The sequence below is a fragment of the Coregonus clupeaformis genome, chromosome 27 (genome assembly GCF_020615455.1).
Source record: "Coregonus clupeaformis isolate EN_2021a chromosome 27, ASM2061545v1, whole genome shotgun sequence".
Lineage (NCBI taxonomy): Eukaryota > Metazoa > Chordata > Actinopteri > Salmoniformes > Salmonidae > Coregonus > Coregonus clupeaformis.
In genome coordinates, this window is record NC_059218.1 from 41,241,117 (window position 1) to 41,262,093 (window position 20,977).

At 43.6% G+C, this 20,977-nt stretch overlaps 1 protein-coding gene across 1 annotated transcript in view; it reads left to right on the top strand.

The window, feature by feature from the left end:
• Nucleotides 1–19,051, top strand: part of LOC121542142 (calcium/calmodulin-dependent protein kinase type II subunit alpha-like) — a gene marked incomplete at its 3' end in the record, with an annotated part of 84,956 nt that extends 65,905 nt beyond the window's left edge. The window contains exons 12-17 of the mRNA XM_045207947.1: nucleotides 2,288–2,330; nucleotides 5,325–5,362; nucleotides 6,419–6,451; nucleotides 6,923–6,971; nucleotides 9,284–9,359; nucleotides 18,940–19,051. Coding sequence (XP_045063882.1) covers nucleotides 2,288–2,330; nucleotides 5,325–5,362; nucleotides 6,419–6,451; nucleotides 6,923–6,971; nucleotides 9,284–9,359; nucleotides 18,940–19,051 — 351 coding nt within the window. The remainder of the gene's footprint in view (nucleotides 1–2,287; nucleotides 2,331–5,324; nucleotides 5,363–6,418; nucleotides 6,452–6,922; nucleotides 6,972–9,283; nucleotides 9,360–18,939) is intronic.
• Between the last annotated feature and the right edge of the window lie 1,926 nt (nucleotides 19,052–20,977).

Below are 20,977 nucleotides of genomic sequence, written 5' to 3' on the forward strand. Positions count from 1 at the left end.
TAACAAACTGAGATTAGGAGCACTCCCTTTAAGAGTGTGCTCCTAATCTCAGCTCGTTACCTTTATAAAAGACACCTGGGAGCCAGAAATCTTTCTGATTGAGAAGGGGTCAAATACTGATTTCCGTCATTAAAATGCAAATCAATTTATAACATTTTTGACATGTGTTTTTCTGGATTTTTGTTGTTGTTATTCTGTCTCTCACTGTTCAAATAAACCTACCATTAAAATTATAGACTGATCATTTCTTTGTCAGTGGGCAAACGTACAAAATCAGCAGGGGATCAAATACTTTTTTCCCTCACTGTATATCTGAACATTCTGTAAATGTCCATTCTCCTGAATGTCCATTGCCCCAGGTGCACATAATCAAGTCAAACCATTTAACCAATTATATTTTGTACAGATAAGTATAAATAAGTTGTGACGCTCAACTACTGTGTGACTCTTTCAACATGACACTGAAAAGGTTGAAAGCTGCAATTCATTTTATGATACCTGAAAATACTGCAGAGTAATTCAAAGCCATTTGCAAACAGCAAGTTGGATGTTTAGCAAAAACACCTTTGAACCTCTTTGTCCATCTGAGGGTAAGTGTTCTTGTTTCTAACACACACTATACCATATTTTAGATGTAGTTGATTCAAGAAGGCAGTTTTGGGATATTTTGTTTCCTTTCGACACTTAATAGACACATTTTGGTACTGTTAGCATTCACAGCAACACTTAATATTAAACTGTTCTTGCACCTGTGTAATAAAACAAATTACTTTTGGAGCAAAAAAAATGTAGCATTTTGTTACATAATACTTTGGTAATTGCATTTTAATCACATAGCATTGAGCTGAGAGTTTGTAACTACTGTACACAAAAGGAATAGTGACTGTTCCTTATTCCACTTATGGAATAACTCCAATATTATGCAATTGTAAAGCAATTTCCACAGTCCTATGTAACAACAATGTTGCTATTGTCACAAAATTACTAGACATGTATAATCAAATCAAATCAATTTTTTATTTGCCACATGCGCCGAATACAACACCTTATAGTGAAATGCTTACGTACGGTCTACACCTGTTGTATTCGGCGCATGTGGCAAATACAAATTTGATTTGATTTGATTATACACTTGTTGTCATGTTACTGTATGTCTCACTCATTATGAAAATATATTTTTTATATTTTTAAGCTGCACAAGTGGTACACTTTAATGTTTAGGTAATTCTATGCCCTTCATGTATTTAATTATAGGCTATAGGCTATATTCAAAGGAATATCTAAGACCCGTCCAAACCATGTGCTTATGATCATATATTTACAGTGAGGGAAAAAAGTATTTGATCCCCTGCTGATTTTGTTGGTAGGTTTATTTGAACAGTGAGAGACAAAATAACAACAAAAAAATCCAGAAAAACGCATGTCAAAAATGTTATAAATTGATTTGCATTTTAATGAGGGAAATAATTCTGATTGAGAGGGGGACAAATAGTTAATTTCCCCATTAAAATGTAATATCAATTTATAACATTTTTGACATGCGTTTTTCTGGATTTTTTTGTTGTTATTCTGTCTCTCACTGTTCAAATAAACCTACCATTAAAATTATAGACTGATCATGTCTTTGTCAGTGGGCAAACGTACAAAATCAGCAGGGGATCAAATACTTTTTTCCCTCACTGTAGACTAATTCACTGTTGTAGTTTTTGGTTCTTCATCAAATATTTGGCAGCCATCAAAGACATATTTTTTTTTTTTCAAATAACTTGCGTATATTGAAATACCTACAAATATTAATTTTTTTTCTGAGAGGTATTCAAAATACTTTCAAATATTATTTGTTTTTCTGAGACCTGTATTTGAATATCAAAGAAAATAGTTGCCTTTTAATTTAAACTCTATATAAACTATATTAGACTACCTTTTCAAATAAACTACAAAATACAACTGTTTTCTGCCCAGGTCTGATCTAAACACACAACGGCAGGGTGACATTGTTCATGCATTAATACCAACTGCTTTTTAAATAGAGATTTGCCAATTTGCCAATGCACCATTTTTCTTTGGCGCTGTTAAGACATAGCAACTGTGACTCTAGGTTATTCCCTTTACAGTAAGCAGCAATCCAAACTCTTGATATTACATGTAAGCAAGCTAATCAAGCTGTTGATATTATATTCCAGCCAAGCTTGGTTGCCAAGAACACGGTGGCATTATAAAATGTACTTTTTAATGAATCCTTTTGTTTTTTTTATATCTTATGTAACGATCCATCTCTTCTTATCAGGGTGCTATTCTCACCACCATGTTGGCGACTCGGAACTTCTCAGGTAAGTCCTGTAGAGGTGCCTTGTTAGAACGGTCCTCCGCTCCCTTCTGGAGTGAGAGTGGGCTTATTAATATAATATATGCCATTTAACAGACTTTCTATCCAAAGAGACTTACAGTCATGCGTGCATACATTTTCACGTACGGGTGGTCCCAGGAATCAAATCCAGTAGCCTGGCATTGCAAGCGCCATGCTCTACCAATGGAGCTACAGACTACAGGACCGCTTAACAGTGTCCCTAGGGAGGTCACTATTCTAGAGGAGTGACATGGGCTCAGGAGGCTGGTCCTAGACTGGGGGGCTCCAAGCCCATGGAGCAGGGAGGTGGCTGGTCCTAGACTGGGGGGCTCCAAGCCCATGGAGCAGGGAGGTGGCTGGTCCTAGACTGGGGGGCTCCAAGCCCATGGAGCAGGGAGGAGGCTGGTCCTAGACTGGGGGGCTCCAAACCCATGGAGCAGGGAGGTGGCTGGTCCTAGACTGGGGGGCTCCAAGCCCAGGGAGCAGGGAGGAGGCTAGTCCTAGACTGGGGGGCTCCAAGCCCATGGAGCAGGGAGGAGGCTGGTCCTAGACTGGGGGGCTCCAAGCCCATGGAGCAGGGAGGAGGCTGGTCCTAGACTGGGGGGCTCCAAGCCCAGGAAGCAGGGAGGAGGCTGGTCCTAGACTGGGGGGCTCCAAGCCAAGGGAGCAGGGAGGAGGCTGGTCCTAGACTGGGGGGCTCCAAGCCCATGGAGCAGGGAGGTGGCTGGTCCTAGACTGGGGGGCTCCAAACCCATGGAGCAAGGAGGAGATGATGACAGCTTGTAGACCCACTGGTCATGCATCAGGACACTTCCCCATGCCAATTGACACTCCCCTGTCAGACACTTTGGTCCGATTGTACCAACACATTAATTCACTGTCACAAGTTGGAATGATATCTGGGATATCTGTTCAAAAACCGACACATTGTGGAGGACATACTATTTTCTCCAGACACCAAAATCTTATAAGGACAAGTTGTGCTTAGACTGTAAAGCAATAGCTGAACGGTGATAGGGATGCTGGAAGAGCCTGGCCATCTGCTTAACTAAAACACTAGCTATCACAATGTAGATTTGCTGCTTGACAAATGTGCATGTGTTATTATCATTACAACCCACTTACTGTGGCTGAGCCATCTGCTATTGGGTCCTCAGTCACTCCACGACTTCACTCAGATGGGCTATGGAATCCACCACTGCAGGTGGAACATATAGTATTATGTGGGGATGGATCATCCCTATGTTGCTGTTATCTGCAATGTTTTGTTAAAATCCTCTACATTCTTGTACTCCCCTTGGCTGCGAGGAAGGGCCGGCTGAGATGAAGGGAGTCACAGTGGAACGCTGTTAGGAAATAAAGAGGACGGCGTTCCATCTGGCGTGTAGCCTTGTGTGTCTTTGGCAGGCTTTCGTTACACCATAAGGTCACACAAGCGCAGAATCAATGTAGGCACTCTCACAGACCCAGAGATGGAGGGATCCCCTTCAAAGCCCACAGTTTACACATCCCTACCAACCTCCATCCAGCATAATATAATAGTTCTCCTCTCAGAACTCCACATAACCATTCTTATATTAAATGTGTGGACCTGAAAGGGACAGGGGAAAGTAATAGCAGTGAGGGGCCATCTTTAAATGGTTAGGCATTCTAATACCAATCAGGAATAGACCCCCCCACCTGCCAGGGAATTCTGTCCAGAAGCCAAGCCCCATAGGACTCACCCTGGAGGACCGGTAAACCATCTCAGCACCTCTAAGCACTACCATTCATCTTTAATGGTCTATCTTTACCCTCCAGATAGCCGTGGAGAACCACAGTCCACAGATATACAGAAAGGTTACAGCCTCATGCCTATTTATAAAGCCCTCACTTTTCAGATATTATGGTGGGAGACAAATCTGCCCTTTCAGCTTTTAATAGCGGTTTTCCTAAAGCCTATTGACTCCTATTATGCTTGGGTGGGTCGGAAGTGCTGTGTAAACGCTGGTTCAGGGGCCAGATTTGCTTTTAAGATTATAATTGGTGTGATTTGGATGAGAGTAGAGAAAGCGGATCTCAAGCCAGGGCTTGGGGTTCCCAAGCCAGGGGGACCCCCATAGGTATACAGCCACACCCCCAGCAGCAGGGGAGAGTGAGGTCACAGAGCAATGGGTCTGGGGGGCCGGGGGGGGCTAGGGATCAGGCTACACCCCAGCTGATGAGAGGCCCATGCTCCACACGGCCCCCGGCCCCCACCAGGGCTAAAATTAGTCGTCATGTTGATGAAAATGAAGTGGGGGGAACACCCTGGCTCAGCTCTCAGAGAGAGGACAGAAAATGATTCCAGCTCAGAGACCAGGAGGAAGAGAGGACGTGAAGATGATAGGTAGAAGGATCGGTAACAAACTGGACCAGAACACTAGGGGAACAACAGGACGTGGTGTACTGTAGGGGTCATAGCCAAACTTTACAGAGTGAGGGAGCAGGGCTGGAATGTGCCCATGCTATCTCCCTATCTCAAGTGCTCCTATATCAGGGATCCCTCTCACACACCGGCCAGCCTGCCCAGTCTGGACCTCTCTCACCAACCGGCCAGCCTCTGTGGCAGCCCCGTCTGGACCCCTGGTGTTACACTATAGAGTGAACTATTGAGAATTTGAGTTTTTCTTATTTTCTTAATTTCCCTAAAAACTCTTGTTTGACCAGTTGTCTGACCTGAGAGAATCTTCAACAAGTCGCTGGGTTTGGATACTTCTAGTGACTCTTCAGCAATATGACCGTCTCATCGAGTTTTTGATCAGTGGAGATCAGGAAGAGGGCTTGATTTGAATAAAATATTATATTTTGTTTCCCAGGAGACTTATGGATCAGATCTTCTCAAATGTACTTCTACCTCTTTTCATTTGACTGAGACTATTGGCCATGCCCTTCGCCCTCCTCTTTTGGCTGTTTGTGCCCTTTTTCATTGCCCTGTTTCTCTTTGTGTCCCTCGCAGGAGGTAACAAGGCCAACAAGAAGACGGATGGTGTGAAGGTAGGGCTCCAGCTCCACAGGGTTCTCTTCTCACCGTGGAGTCAACTTGGAGGAGGAGGACTTTTGGGGACTAGCTGTTTAGTGTATATACCATCCGCTGTCCATAAAACATGATTTCAAAATTTGGCCGTTTATCAACATTTTGTGAAAGGTGAAAGCTATTTTCAACTTCTCTGAAAAAAACTGAATATATCAAACATGCTCTTTGAAAAGGTGACATCACAGATCCAAGTAGAACATGGGATTGTGGGAGTTTCACTGTCTGCTCCATTCTCTCTGAACACACCGGCTGGCCCCACCCAAAGCGTCTCCTCCAGTCCAGTCCAGTCCAGTCCCAGTCCAGTACTATGAGATAGGTATCTAATGGGATTAGTGCTTTGACAGTTAATCTGTATCAAAGCCAGTAGGAGAGTCTGTCTGTTTATTAGTGTTGTTTGTGAGTGTTCCGCTATTATAAGTGTGTTTCTGTGAGTTAGCCTGTGTGAGTTACTATTTACATGTATCAGGGATACACTCCACCTGTGGTACTCCCCCAGTTCCCGCTGGGACCTTAAGGAGCAGCCAGTCCAGTCCAGGGTGTCTGATACTGGGATTAGTGAGGCATGCTGCTGGCCACACAACCCAGCTCTGCCTTATCAAAGGAGTTCCTCCCTGACCACAGCCCTGCCTCTGACCACAACCCTGCCAGCTCTGCCTTATCAAAGGCATTCATCCCTGACCACAGCCCTGCCAGCTCTGCCTTATCAAAGGCATTCCTTCCTGACCACAGCCATGCCTGGCCCAGAGGTTTCCTACACTACACACCACCACTACCGCCACAACCGCCCGCCGACCAGACGGCTCAGAGAGGTATCCTGGGGAGACGACAAGGGCAACGTTGGCAACACGAACCCCAAACACACACACACAAACACACACATCCTGAGCCTCAAACCCAGATACATGTCCTCCCTCTGCAGCATGGAGGTGTCCCTCTCCTCCCCCTGTCGCTCCCTGGCTTGCGTCTCCATCTCATCCTGTGTGTTCCTGTCTAACCTCTTCTCATTTCTCTTCCAGAAAAGGAAGTCCAGTTCCAGCGTCCAACTGATGGTGAGTGTGATATCTCGGCCGCGCCTCTCGGCTTTACGCCTAACAGGGAAAGTGATAATAGCTTTAAAAAAATCCAAACGAACCAATGAACAAGCGAATAAAGCTGTCATTCAAAATGGAGCTGGACTTTCTTTTTGTTTTTGTGTGTGACCATCCCATCTCTAACGTTGCCTAATCACGATGCTTTTTGATATGCTCTTGGGGGTTCATGGTGGGGTAACCCATCTCTCCTTCTCTAGGCGTTTCCCTCCTTCCCATATCTCACCCTACTCCTAACCACCTAGACCTCGGAGTAACCAAACAGCTTGTTCTCTCTCTCTTTAAAGGTGCAGACAGTGAGGCGGCTCTCTGTCTGTCTGTCGGAGATGTGTGTGTTGTGTTGACTCGGCTCTTCCACTTCCTGGTGTGGAGAGAATACCACTTGCTGTGATTGAGTGTGAATCTCTGAACCCGTCTGTGTGTCATTTCTAGGAATCCTCTGAAAGCACCAACACCACTATTGAGGACGAAGACACCAGAGGTAAAGTTATCCCCTCCTCTCACCTCTCACAGCCGCACCACTAGCAGTCTGGATGTGTTAATAGGACAGGGTGACAGCTTTCAGGAGGAGTAGATCTCTGCTAAACTAAACAGATACCCTGCGGGGTCATATACGTTGCACACACTCACATATTGAGATGTTGAGATATGGCTTTTTCTGGCTCAGAAAGTGATACTCCATAAAGCTATAAATAACCCTAAAACCAGCACAACACGGCTGTGGATAGGTTCACTCTTACTTCAGTTACAGTCCACTTACATGGGTACTGACTGACAACCTAACAGATGGGGAGAACAGATTGAAAATCTCTGCCGTCTGTTTTTTGAGACGGGTCTACCATGACGATTGACTACTGTGAAAACATTTCAGTTCATAAAGCAATGCAAATAGCAACTGTATTGACTCCCATTTAATAGCTTGACTGAGGCGGTACTCTCATGAATGAATATGAATAAGTCAGTTACATAACGGTTGGTGGTGGAGTTGCATTGCTGTTGCTCATGCCATTAAGGGCTTCTTCAGTTTGAACATCTGTGTTCTATGGAATGGGAATAAATAGCTAAAAAGCCTGTCTTCTCTCTCTCTCTGTCACTAAACCTAACACCTATTACTAAGAGACGGACCTGTGAGGTAATGCTCCTCTTTGACTACAGCAGCTCATTGATTTTTTGGAAACAAATGGATACATTTCAACACTTTATCTCCTCCTACAAGAGTGGTTCCAGAAAATGTCATTGTGATTTCTCCAGAGAGGAGGGAGATGCATGTGGCAGAGCTGCAATTAGGGCGATGCAAAGAAACTGTGTAGGTGGAGAGTGGGCGAGACGAGAGATAGAACAATGTTCTCTGCAGTGGTTGGAGGTGTTAGGGCGATGAAGGAAGGTTAGAGAGAGAGAGAGAGAGAGAGAGAGAGAGAGAGAGAGAGAGAGAGAGAGAGAGAGAGAGAGAGAGAGAGAGAGAGAGAGAGAGAGAGAGAGAGAGAGAGAGAGAGAGAGAGAGAGAGAGAGAGAGAGAGAGAGAGAGAGAGAGAGAGAGAGAGAGAGAGAGAGAGAGAGAGAGAGAGAGAGAGAGAGAGAGAGAGAGCAGAGAGAGAGAGAGAGAGACAGAGAGAGAGAGAGAGAGAGAGAGAGAGAGAGAGAGAGAGAGAGAGACAGAGAGAGAGAGAGACAGAGACAGAGACAGAGACAGAGACAGAGACAGAGACAGAGAGAGAGAGGTGAAAGACGTCCTAAAGCGCATGACAAACGATATAAACACATTTGCAAACTTTGACAATAAATCACTGGCATAGTCTCTAATAGCTACTGTATGTGAAATATTATCTATATTCTACGGATTTCTAGGTGTTTGAAGTTTGTTTAAAATGTCTCAAGTGGCTTGAATTCTCCCAGTTCTGTATTTACTGGAAGAGTGAGTTAGGAGAACAAACTGTGAGGATGTAACCTCTGTGAGCGTACCCTCTTCACCATATGCTTTGCCAACTCTGAGCTGCAACCCAGAGCTGGTGGGAGTAAAGCTCTCTCCCTGCTGGCACAGTGCAACTCTCAGTGTGTGCAGAGAACAGCCCCCCACACTCAACAAAGCACTGGGAGGCGGCAGGCAGACACACACTCACACACACACATACTCACACACACACACACACACACACACACACACACACACACACACACACACACACACACACACACACACACACACACACACACACACACACACACACACACACACACACACACACACACAAACAGACAGACAATACACACACACACACACACACACACTCACACACACACACACACACACACAAACAAACAGACAGACAATACACAAACCCACACACACAAACAAACAGACAGACAATACACAAACCCACACACACACACACACACACAAACAGACAGACAATACACAAACCCACACACACAAACAAACAGACAGACAATACACAAACACACACACACACACACACACACACACACACACACACACACAAACAGACAGACAATACACACACACATCCCAGGGCTGTATGAAGAAGGTCTATAAAGCTAAATGAAAACTGCAGCTATACAGCAGGAATAACTCATGTATTTATTCCTGTGCAGTCCTATTCTTCATGGTGGTTGTTGTCAGTAGTTCTCAGTGCAGAGCTGTGTGTCAGAGCTGTGTGTCAGAGCTGTGTGTCAGAGCGGTGTGTCAGTGCTGTGTGTCAGTGCTGTGTGTCTGTGCTGTGTGTCAGAGCTGTGTGTCAGTGCTGTGTGTCAGTGCTGTGTGTCTGTGTTTCACAGTAAGGAAACAGGAGATCATCAAGGTAACGGAGCAGCTCATAGAAGCCATCAGCAATGGAGACTTTGAGAGCTATACGTAAGTAAACAGACCACATACTGCATCCATTCACCCACTGTTCACTCACTGTCTTTCTGTAGAGAAGTGATACAGATAGATTAGAAACATACGTTGGTAACGAACCTGTCTTAATGCAATGCACTTCTACTGATACAGCAGTCTGATTGGCTTACAGTTTTTTACAATCACTTTGGCACTAATTTCAGAACCTTGACGTAATTTTTCAAAACTCTAGACACAAAACTCAAAACGGTCATCACTTGTAACACAGGCTGTCCAATGTTCAAAACATTGCATTGTGCATTCATATCTTTAAAGAAATCTTGCACTTGCACAATCATTGGTTCAAAAAACAAATTTATTGTGAAATACCAATGAAACGTTAATTTAGATCACCCACACACAAGCAACCGATAGTTTCACTGTGTCATTGTTCGTACAATCATTAGATATTGTAGTACAAAATAGGTGATACATGTTTCATTATGGTACTACATGTAAATACATCCCTGTAAAAGTACTGCTGTAGTAGAGAGAATATTACAGACACAGTGGAATCATTGAACAAAATCTGAAATATGTTGATGAAAAACGATACAGTACTGTAAAACATCAAATGCAGTGTTCCTCAACTTGCTTGCTTGTACTGTAAAAAGCAAAACATAGGAGTGATTACTGTACTTCTACATTTTCATAAACTCTGTCTTGTGGATTTGGCCACAGGTTCTCATCTACATCACAATGGATGTTTTCATTTGCCAAACATCTTGGAAAAAACCTTCGGGCATGGCGAATCCAGAAAAGTGACTTGTTCATGAGGGCGCCTATCATAAACCTTCCATCTCCATGTGGAGAAAAATTCCTCAATCGGGTTAAGGAAAGGAGAGTATGGGGGTAAATACAGGGTGGTAAATTGTGCATGGGCCTGAAACCATGCTTGCTCGGATTTCATTGGACACTCTTTGCTCTTGCTGCCGCTGTCTTGGTCCGTGGCCTTGTCCTCTACCACGTTCCCCCACACCTCTCAAACGAGGCCCACGACCAACTCTCAGAAGGGGTGCTTGTCCCCTGCCATTCCTTTGACCAACACGTCTTCCTCGTCTTCCTCCCACCACTGCTTGACCTCTATTGTGACCTGGATCACCTGCCGGCTCCATGTTACAGTACGTATCGCTATATTGTTGCAAGTGGATCCCAATCAATTCTTTATATACTCGTTCCATAATGTGAACTCAATCATCAGTAACAAGTTGGCAGAATTGGACAAGCAATTACAAGGGCCTTCATCCATACAGTGCAGTACTGTCAATACTGTAAATAGTCTGAAAAGGTGGTACATGGGACCATAGAAACGGTGTCTGATAAAGAATGATGATGATGAAATATTACATCCATAGATAATTTAGTCTAATTGGTTCATGCTCCACGCTAATTTGTCACAATGAATCTCGTTATCTTGAAACTTTCATGATCTAAACATGGAATATTGTTTGTCTGTTTCCATACAACTATGCATTAAGAGTAATGCAACAGTTACTTATCATTTTGAGCAGTTGTATCAATTGATAGTTGGATAATTGTAATGAAATGAATAGACACTCATCTGAAATGTAATGTGTGAATTGCCTTTTGAAATAGTAGTACTTTGATGTTAAGTTGTGTCATATTGAACAGGTGATTTTTGTTAAATGAACAAATGATCTTAGTTTTATGTGTATTGTATCCAAGCAATTGAAAAAAAGTGTTAGAGTTTTGAAAAATGTGCATTTTGATCATTGGTTGTGAGTTTTGTGTCTAGAGTTTTGAAAAATTACGTCAAGGTTCTGAAATTAGTGCCAAAGTGATTGTAAAAAACTGTAACTCAGGGTTTGGCGTAACTCAGGATTTGTCTTAACTGTAACAGTGTAATTGATAACTCAGGGTTTGTATTAACTGTAACAGTGTAATTGATAACTAAGGGTTTGTCTTAACTGTAACAGTGGTCATTGATAACTCAGGGTTTGGCTTTAGACGTTAATCTAAGATGGCATTGAGGTGGTTGTGAGGTGAAAACTCCGTAGGTCTATGTCCTTACTGATTTAGAGATAGATCACTCCCAGTGCATATGTCTGGGACTAGATTCCTCTAATCAAGGAGGTAGAAAACTGTCTGCATGACCAATCAAGGCCATTTGGAGGCTGAACAAGCTGATCCCTTGATCATGAATAGCTGTGCATACCATTCATTTGCTCAAGGAGGATGCACATACAGTGAGGGAAAAAAGTATTTGATCCCCTGCTGATTTTGTACGTTTGCCCACTGACAAAGACATGATCAGTCTATCATTTTAATGGTAGGTTTATTTGAACAGTGAGAGACAGAATAACAACAACAAAATCCAGAAAAACGCATGTCAAAAATGTTATAAATTGATTTGCATTTTAATGAGGGAAATAAGTATTTGACCCCTCTGCAAAACATGACTTAGTACTTGGTGGCAAAACCCTTGTTGGCAATCACAGAGGTCAGACGTTTCTTGTAGTTGGCCACCAGGTTTGCACACATCTCAGAAGTGATTTTGTCCCACTCCTCTTTGCAGATCTTCTCCAAGTCATTAAGGTTTCGAGGCTGACGTTTGGCAACTCGAACCTTCAGCTCCCTCCACAGATTTTCTATGGGATTAAGGTCTGGAGACTGGCTAGGCCACTCCAGGACCTTAATGTGCTTCTTCTTGAGCCACTCCTTTGTTGCCTTGGCCGTGAGTTTTGGGTCATTGTCATGCTGGAATACCCATCCAAGACCCATTTTCAATGCCCTGGCTGAGGGAAGGAGGTTCTCACCCAAGATTTGACGGTACATGGCCCCGTCCATCGTCCCTTTGATGCGGTGAAGTTGTCCTGTCCCCTTAGCAGAAAAACCAAAGCATAATGTTTCCACCTCCATGTTTGACGGTGGGGATGTTGTTCTTGGGGTCATAGGCAGCATTCCTCCTCCTACAAACACCGCGAGTTGAATTGATGCCAAAGAGCTCGATTTTGGTCTCATCTGACCACAACACTTTCACCCAGTTCTCCTCTGAATCATTCAGATGTTCATTGGCAAACTTCAGACGGGCCTGTATATGTGCTTTCTTGAGCAGGGGGACCTTGCGGGCGCTGCAGGATTTCAGTCCTTCACGGCGTAGTGTGTTACCAATTGTTTTCTTGGTGACTATGGTCCCAGCTGCCTTGAGATCATTGACAAGATCCTCCCGTGTAGTTCTGGGCTGATTCCTCACCGTTCTCATGATCATTGCAACTCCACGAGGTGAGATCTTGCATGGAGCCCCAGGCCGAGGGGAGATTGACAGTTATTTTGTGTTTCTTCCATTTGCGAATAATCGCACCAACTGTTGTCACCTTCTCACCAAGCTGCTTGGCGATGGTCTTGTAGCCCATTCCAGCCTTGTGTAGGTCTACAATCTTGTCCCTGACATCCTTGGAGAGCTCTTTGGTCTTGGCCATGGTGGAGAGTTTGGAATCTGATTGATTGATTGCTTCTGTGGACAGGTGTATTTTATACAGGTAACAAGCTGAGATTAGGAGCACTCCCTTTAAGAGTGTGCTCCTAATCTCAGCTCGTTACCTGTATAAAAGACACCTGGGAGCCAGAAATCTTTCTGATTGAGAGGGGATCAAATACTTATTTCCCTCATTAAAATGCAAATCAATTTATAACATTTTTGACATGCGTTTTTTTGGATTTTGTTGTTGTTATTCTGTCTCTCACTGTTCAAATAAACCTACCATTAAAATTATTGAATGATCATTTCTTTGTCAGTGGGCAAACGTACAAAATCAGCAGGGGATCAAATTCTTTTTCCCCTCACTGTATGCTACATGTTAAGATATTCCGGGCTCTATGTTCGTCTGGCATTAAGCACGCTCCTTTGCAATTTTGACCTGTTCGAATAATGTAAGTAATTTTCCTGTAACAATGCTTGCTTGTTTTCGGTTTGGTTTGATTAAAAAACAAGTCCTTAGTAGACTACCCTTACACTACTGTAACGAAAGCTGCTTCAACAGCAATGCGTCTGGTGTTTTTCTTATCCTGGCATTCGCCAAGTAGCCTATATCCATAAAATTTTTCTAAATGGTCTACTCATGAGGCTTTTGCAGTATTCACACAGGCCTACCTGCAGTGCATACTCCATTCGGCTTGTATCCATCCCCGTTTCCAAAGAGCGCCTCTTGTCCGTTTACCAAAGACGTGGTCCTCCAAACATACACTGTAAAAACTATTATTATTAAGTGACTGGTTTCACAGCCTTTTTTTTTTTTTTTACTAAACTTTTCGCTCAAGTGTTTAACTGAATAATAAAAAATAAAAGCCCCAACATGAGAAAACGTAGGCAAAAATTCTGTTCATTCAACTAGAAATTATTATTTTCGCATTTTACCCCCCCCCCCCAAAAGGCTGTGGAATATAGTTACACACAATGCTTTTAACTTACATATTTGACATACATGATTACATTGTGCATGTTCATTTATACAGTAAATAGTATTAAACATGTCCTCACCTGGAATTTGAACTCACAACCTCTTGGTTCACAGCATTCTAATCTTCCTGCTACTCCACCACATCTCTGTCTATAACTGATTACACCTGTATTGCTACACTTTGCCCTTCAAAGTAAATCTCAGCTCTGTTAAAAGTACACTCAAGAAAAACAGTTATATATTGATTAATTATGGAGTAACATTAAAACAGTACTATGCCCCACCAACATTAGACAACTATACAGAAAAACCTACAATTGCTTAAATAAGTAAATCAAATCAATGATGAGAGAATAGTCAGATTAACTGTTAATGGGTATAGACATGGTGGCATAGCAGGAAGATCGGAGTACCCTGAACCAAGAGGTTCTGAGTGCAAATCCCAGGTGAGGACATATTGAATAATAATTACTGTATAAAGGATCATGCACAATATAGTCAACATGTGTCAAATATGTACATTGAAAACACTATGTTAAAAGCACTGAGTGTGTGTAATGAGTTCCACAGCCTTTCTTTTTAGGTAAGATGCCAAAAATAAGAATTTATAGTTGAATTAACATAATTTATGAGACAAATTGAGCAAACACATCATTTTTAAATTGACTGTATCTTTTCCTACGTTTTCTCATGTTGGAGCTAAGTTTGGCCCAACTAAACATCTTAAATTCAGGCAACAAAAGTTGAGTAAACAAAAAAAAGGTTGTGGAACCAGTTACTTAATAATAATTAGTTGAAACAGCTAGATTTGTGTGTGTTTTTTAAATTGTTATATAGTGTAGGCTATTCAAAATGTTCAGTCCTATAAGGCCATACAGTGAGGGAAAAAAGTATTTGATCCCCTGCTGATTTTGTACGTTTGCCCACTGACAAAGAAATGATCAGTCTATAATTTTAATGGTAGGTTTATTTGAACAGTGAGAGACAGAATAACAACAACAAAATCCCCAAAAACGCATGTCAAAAATGTTATAAATTGATTTGCATTTTAATGAGGGAAATAAGTATTTGACCCCCTCTCAATCAGAAAGATTTCTGGCTCCCAGGTGTCTTTTATACAGGTAACGAGCTGAAATTAGGAGCACACTCTTAAAGGGAGTGCACCTAATCTCCGCTTGTTACCTGTATAAAAGGCACCTGTCCACAGAAGCAATCAATCAATCAGATTCCAAACTCTCCACCATGGCCAAGACCAAAGAGCTCTCCAAGGATGTCAGGGACAAGATTGTAGACCTACACAAGGCTGGAATGGGCTACAAGACCATAGCCAAGCAGCTTGGTGAGAAGGTGACAACAGTTGGTGCGATTATTCGCAAATGGAAGAAACACAAAAGAACTGTCAATCTCCCTCGGCCTGGGGCTCCATGCAAGATCTCACCTTGTGGAGTTGCAATGATCATGAGAATGGTGAGGAATCAGCCCAGAACTACACGGGAGGATCTTGTCAATGATCTCAAGGCAGCTGGGACCATAGTCACCAAGAAAACAATTGGTAACATACTACGCCGTGAAGGACTGAAATCCTGCAGCGCCCGCAAGGTCCCCCTGCTCAAGAAAGCACATATACAGGGCCGTCTGAAGTTTGCCAATGAACATCTGAATGATTCAGAGGAGAACTGGGTGAAAGTTTTGTGGTCAGATGAGACCAAAATTGAGCTCTTTGGCATCAACTCAACTCGCTGTGTTTGGAGGAGGAGGAATGCTGCCTATGACCCCAAGAACACCATCCCCACCGTCAAACATGGAGGTGGAAACATTATGCTTTGGGGGTGTTTTTCTGCTAAGGGGACAGGACAACTTCACCGCATCAAGGGACGATGGACGGGGCCATGTACCGTCAAATCTTGGGTGAGAACCTCCTTCCCTCAGCCAGGGCATTGAAAATGGGTCGTGGATGGGTATTCCAGCATGACAATGACCCAAAACACACGGCCAAGGCAACAAAGGAGTGGCTCAAGAAGAAGCACATTAAGGTCCAGGAGTGGCCTAGCCAGTCTCCAGACCTTAATCCCATAGAAAATCTGTGGAGGGAGCTGAAGGTTCGAGTTGCCAAACGTCAGCCTCGAAACCTTAATGACTTGGAGAAGATCTGCAAAGAGGAGTGGAACAAAATCCCTCCTGAGATGTGTGCAAACCTGGTGGCCAACTACAAGAAACGTCTGACCTCTGTGATTGCAAACAAGGGTTTTGCCACCAAGTACTAAGTCATGTTTTGCAGAGTGTTCAAATACTTATTTCCCTCATTAAAATGCAAATCAATTCATAACATTTTTTACATGCGTTTTTCTGTTTTTTTGTTGTTGTTATTCTGTCTCTCACTGTTCAAATAAACCTACCATTAAAATTATAGACTGATCATGTCTGTGTCAGTGGGCAAACGTACAAAATCAGCAGGGGATCAAATACTTTTTTCCCTCACTGTATCAACGGTAGGCTTAGGCTACAGTGGGGAAAATAAGTATTTAGTCAGCCACCAATTGTGCAAGTTCTCCCACTTAAAAAGATGAGAGAGGCCTGTAAATTTCATCATAGGTACACGTCAACTATGACAGACAAATTGATTTTAAAAAATCCAGAAAATCACATTGTAGGATTTTTAATGAATTGATTAGCAAATTATGGTGGAAAATAAGTATTTGGTCACCTACAAACAAGCAAGATTTCTGGCTCTCACAGACCTGTAACTTCTTCTTTAAGAGGCTCCTCTGTCCTCCACTCGTTACCTGTATTAATGGCACCTGTTTGAACTTGTTATCAGTATAAAAGACACCTGTCCACAACCTCAAACAGTCACACTCCAAACTCCACTATGGCCAAGACCAAAGAGCTGTCAAAGGACACCAGAAACAAAATTTTAGACCTGCACCAGGCTGGGAAGACTGAATCTGCAATAGGTAAGCAGCTTGGTTTGAAGAAATCAACTGTGGGAGCAATTATTAGGAAATGGAAGACATACAAGACCACTGATAATCTCCCTCGATCTGGGGCTCCACGCAAGATCTCACCCCGTGGGTCAAAATGATCACAAGAACGGTGAGCAAAAATCCCAGAACCACACAGGGGGGACCTAGTGAATGACCTGCAGAGAGCTGGGACCAAAGTAACAAAGCCTACCATCAGTAACACACTACGCCGCCAGGGACTCAAATCCTGCAGTGCTAGATGTGTCCCCCTGCTTAAGCCAGTACATGTCCAGGCCCGTCTGAAGTTTGCTAGAGTGCATTTGGATGATCCAGAAGAGGATTGGGAGAATGTCATATGGTCAGATGAAACCAAAATAGAACTTTTTGGTAAAAACTCAACTCGTCGTGTTTGGAGGACAAAGAATGCTGAGTTGCATACAAAGAACACCATACCTACTGTGAAGTATGGGGGTGGAAACATCATGCTTTGGGGCAGTTTTTCTGCAAAGGGACCAGGACGACTGATCTGTGTAAAGGAAAGAATGAATGGGGCCATGTATTGTGAGATTTTGAGTGAAAACCTCCTTCCATCAGCAAGGGCATTGAAGATGAAACGTGGCTGGGTCTTTCAGCATGACAATGATCCCAAACACACCGCCCGGGCAACGAAGGAGTGGCTTCGTAAGAAGCATTTCAAGGTCCTGGAGTGGCCTAGCCAGTCTCCAGATCTCAACCCCATAGAAAATCTTTGGAAGGAGTTGAAAGTTCGTGTTGCCCAGCAACAGCCCCAAAACATCACTGCTCTAGAGGAGATCTGCATGGAGGAATGGGCCAAAATACCAGCAACAGTGTGTGAAAACCTTGTGAAGACTTACAGAAAACATTTGACCTGTGTCATTGCCAACAAAGGGTATATAACAAAGTATTGAGAAACTTTTGTTATTGACCAAATACTTATTTTCTACCATAATTTGCAAATCAATTCATTACAAATCCTACAATGTGATTTTCTTGAATTTTTTTCTCATTTTGTCTGTCATAGTTGACGCGCACCTATGATGAAAAATACAGGCCTCCCTCATCTTTTTAAGTGGGAGAACTTGCACAATTGGTGGCTGACTAAATACTTTTTTTCCCCACTGTATATCTGGCTTATTGAGAATGTGCCTCACACATACAATACCATTTATGGGTTATTTGAGTTGAAGTCTGACGCGTAAAGGCCTATACTCGTTGAAGCCAATTACAACAATGTTGACAATCAACACTCCGTACATATTGAGCAACATTGGATTTTATTTTTGTGTGTTACTAATACTAGTTACTGTAGCCTATGCTATTTAATAAACGGTAGTATCAATCCACAATGGTCTAGGACGACAAAATTCCGTGCCCCCAGCCGAATTGGAGTTGATGACAACGCAAAGACCGTCAATAACCTACAGAACTGGAGACAAACACATCCATGGAATGCCTTGATTGGCCAGTGAGTGGCAAGCCCTCGTCACGCCTACAACTTGTCTATTCATCAAAACCCAGCCCTTTCGCGCCACCACCAGCTATTGCACTCATAATAACGGCTGTGAAAATAGCTTGAATATTTCGAACACACCCCCGATCTATAGCACGACATCCAGCGCTTAGATTTACCATAAGTTAGGTTTGTTAAAATAGATCCCTCTATGTGAACCATATGAATAACAAGGCCATTATATTTCATGAAACTTTAGCTGATGCAGCTCTGAGTAAACAGTAAATGTGATAGTCAATATCCCAATAGCCAATCTGAAGTGTCTGAGTAGTTTGACTCTCCCACAAGCCCACTGCACCGCGCCAGATATAGTCCTATTCAGCAGCAGTTTATCTCCAAACTTGGCATCCTGAGGGGAGTAACAACACCCCAACCTGTCCCTCGCATGTCTGTCACAACTTGGAGCCGGGGGGTTCATCAGAGCACCTGTTCAAAACCCAGGGCGTAGAAGAAGAAAACCCATGCTCTTTCTCTCTCCTTTTGTCTCCTTTTGTCTCACTGTCTCTATCCCTGACTCGTATCTGTCTGTCTGTCTGCCTGCCCCTCTCTCTCTCTCTCTCTCTCTCTCTCTCTCTCTCTCTCTCTCTCTCTCTCTCTCTCTCTCTCTCTCTCTCTCTCTCTCTTCTCATCTCTTCCCCCTGTAGGAAGATGTGTGACCCCAGTGTGACAGCATTTGAGCCAGAGGCTCTGGGTAACCTGGTGGAGGGCCTGGACTTCCACCGCTTCTACTTTGAGAACTGTAAGCTGCTCCCCTCCCTCCCTACCTCCCTGCCTGCCTGCCTGCCTCCCTGCCTGCCTGCCTGCCTGCCTGCCTGCCTGCCTGCCTGCCTGCCTGCCTGCCTCCCTCCCTCCCTCCCTGCCTGCCTGCCTGCCTGCCTGCCTGCCTGCCTGCCTGCCTGCCTGCCTGCCTGCCTCCCTGCCTGCCTGCCTGCCTGCCTGCCTGCCTGCCTGCCTGCCTGCCTGCCTGCCTGCCTCCCTCCCTCCCTCTATATATATATCTTTCAAAATTATACTTTTACATTATACACAGACAGTTTCAAGCTACAGGAAACCTGTGTAGAATTTTTGGGGATATATCATCAAATCCTAGAGCTGTACACAGACAGGAGGGCTGTAAAACTATTTATTTACAGCACTAATGACTCCTTTACTTTCCCAGTGAAGGGAGTGTATACATATTATACACACTATGGTATAATTAAGCAATAAGGCATGAGGGGGTGTGGTATATGGCCAATATACCACGGCTAAGGGCTGTTCTTATGCACATATACATTTACGTCATTTAGCAGATGCTCTTATCCAGAGCGACTTACACATTGGTGCATTCACCTTATGATAGCCAGTGGGACAACCACTTTACAATATGTTTTTTTTCTTTTTCTTTTTTTCTTTTTTTTCTTTGGGGTGGGGTAAGGGGGGGTAGAAGGATTACTTTATCCTATCCCAGTTATTCCTTAAAGAGGTGGGGTTTCAAGTGTCTCCGGAAGGTGGTGAGTGACTCCGCTGTCCTGGCGTCGTGAGGGAGCTTGTTCCACCATTGGGGTGCCAGAGCAGCGAACAGTTTTGACTGGGCTGAGCGGGAACTGTGCTTCCGCAGAGGTAGGGGGGCCAGCAGGCCAGAGGTGGATGAACGCAATGCCCTCGTTTGGGTGTAGGGACTGATCAGAGCCTGAAGGTACGGAGGTGCCGTTCCCCTCACAGCTCCATAGGCAAGCACCATGGTCTTGTAGCAGATGCGAGCTTCAACTGGAAGCCAGTGGAGTGTGCGGAGGAGCGGGGTGACGTGAGAGAACTTGGAAAGGTTGAACACCAGACGGTATGCGGCGTTCTGGATGAGTTGTAGGGGTTTAATGGCACAGGCACATGCACGATGTAATGCGGAGTACCTGGATACAGCCCTTAGCCGTGGTATATTGGCCATATACCACAAACCCCTGAGGTGCCTTATTGCTGTTAGAAACTGGTTACCAATGTAATTAGAGCAGTAAAACATGTTTTTTTGTCATACCCGTGTCAGCCAATCAGCATTCAGGGCTCGAACCACTCAGTTTATAATATGTATTTTGGAATATGCTTTAATAGTCCTTTATATGTGCTCATAAGCTCTAGCTTATGGTATCCATAATAGGTGACAAAATGTAATTTCTATTTCATGAGATGTGGTTAGGATTACAGGAAGTTGTGGAGAACAGAACCTTGGGGCCATTATCTGCTACAGTGGCTGCAGACTGAACACTTTTGGCTCATTGTGATGAGTAATGGATGAACCCTGCTCCGCTCCGCTCAAATCCTCTCATATCAGCCACTGTTCTCCCAGCCAGAGGAAACAGCTCTAATGGGCCTGATTGGACTGATTGGGAAAATGACAGAGCGAGGAAGAGAGAAAGAGAGGAAGAGAGAAAGAGAGGAAGAGAGAAAGAGAGGAAGAGAGAAAGAGAGGAAGAGAGAAAGAGAGGAAGAGAGAAATGGAGGAAGAGAGAAAGAGAGGAAGAGAGAAAGAGAGGAAGAGAGAAATGGAGGAAGAGAGAAATGGAGAGAAATGGAGAGAAAAGGGGAGAAACATAATGAGAGAGTGGCAGTCTAAGAGACACAAATACATGAATTAACCCTCTCAAATATACATTCTGTAAAGCATTGATAAAGGAACAGCATCATCATCAGTGAGAGAGAATATGGCAT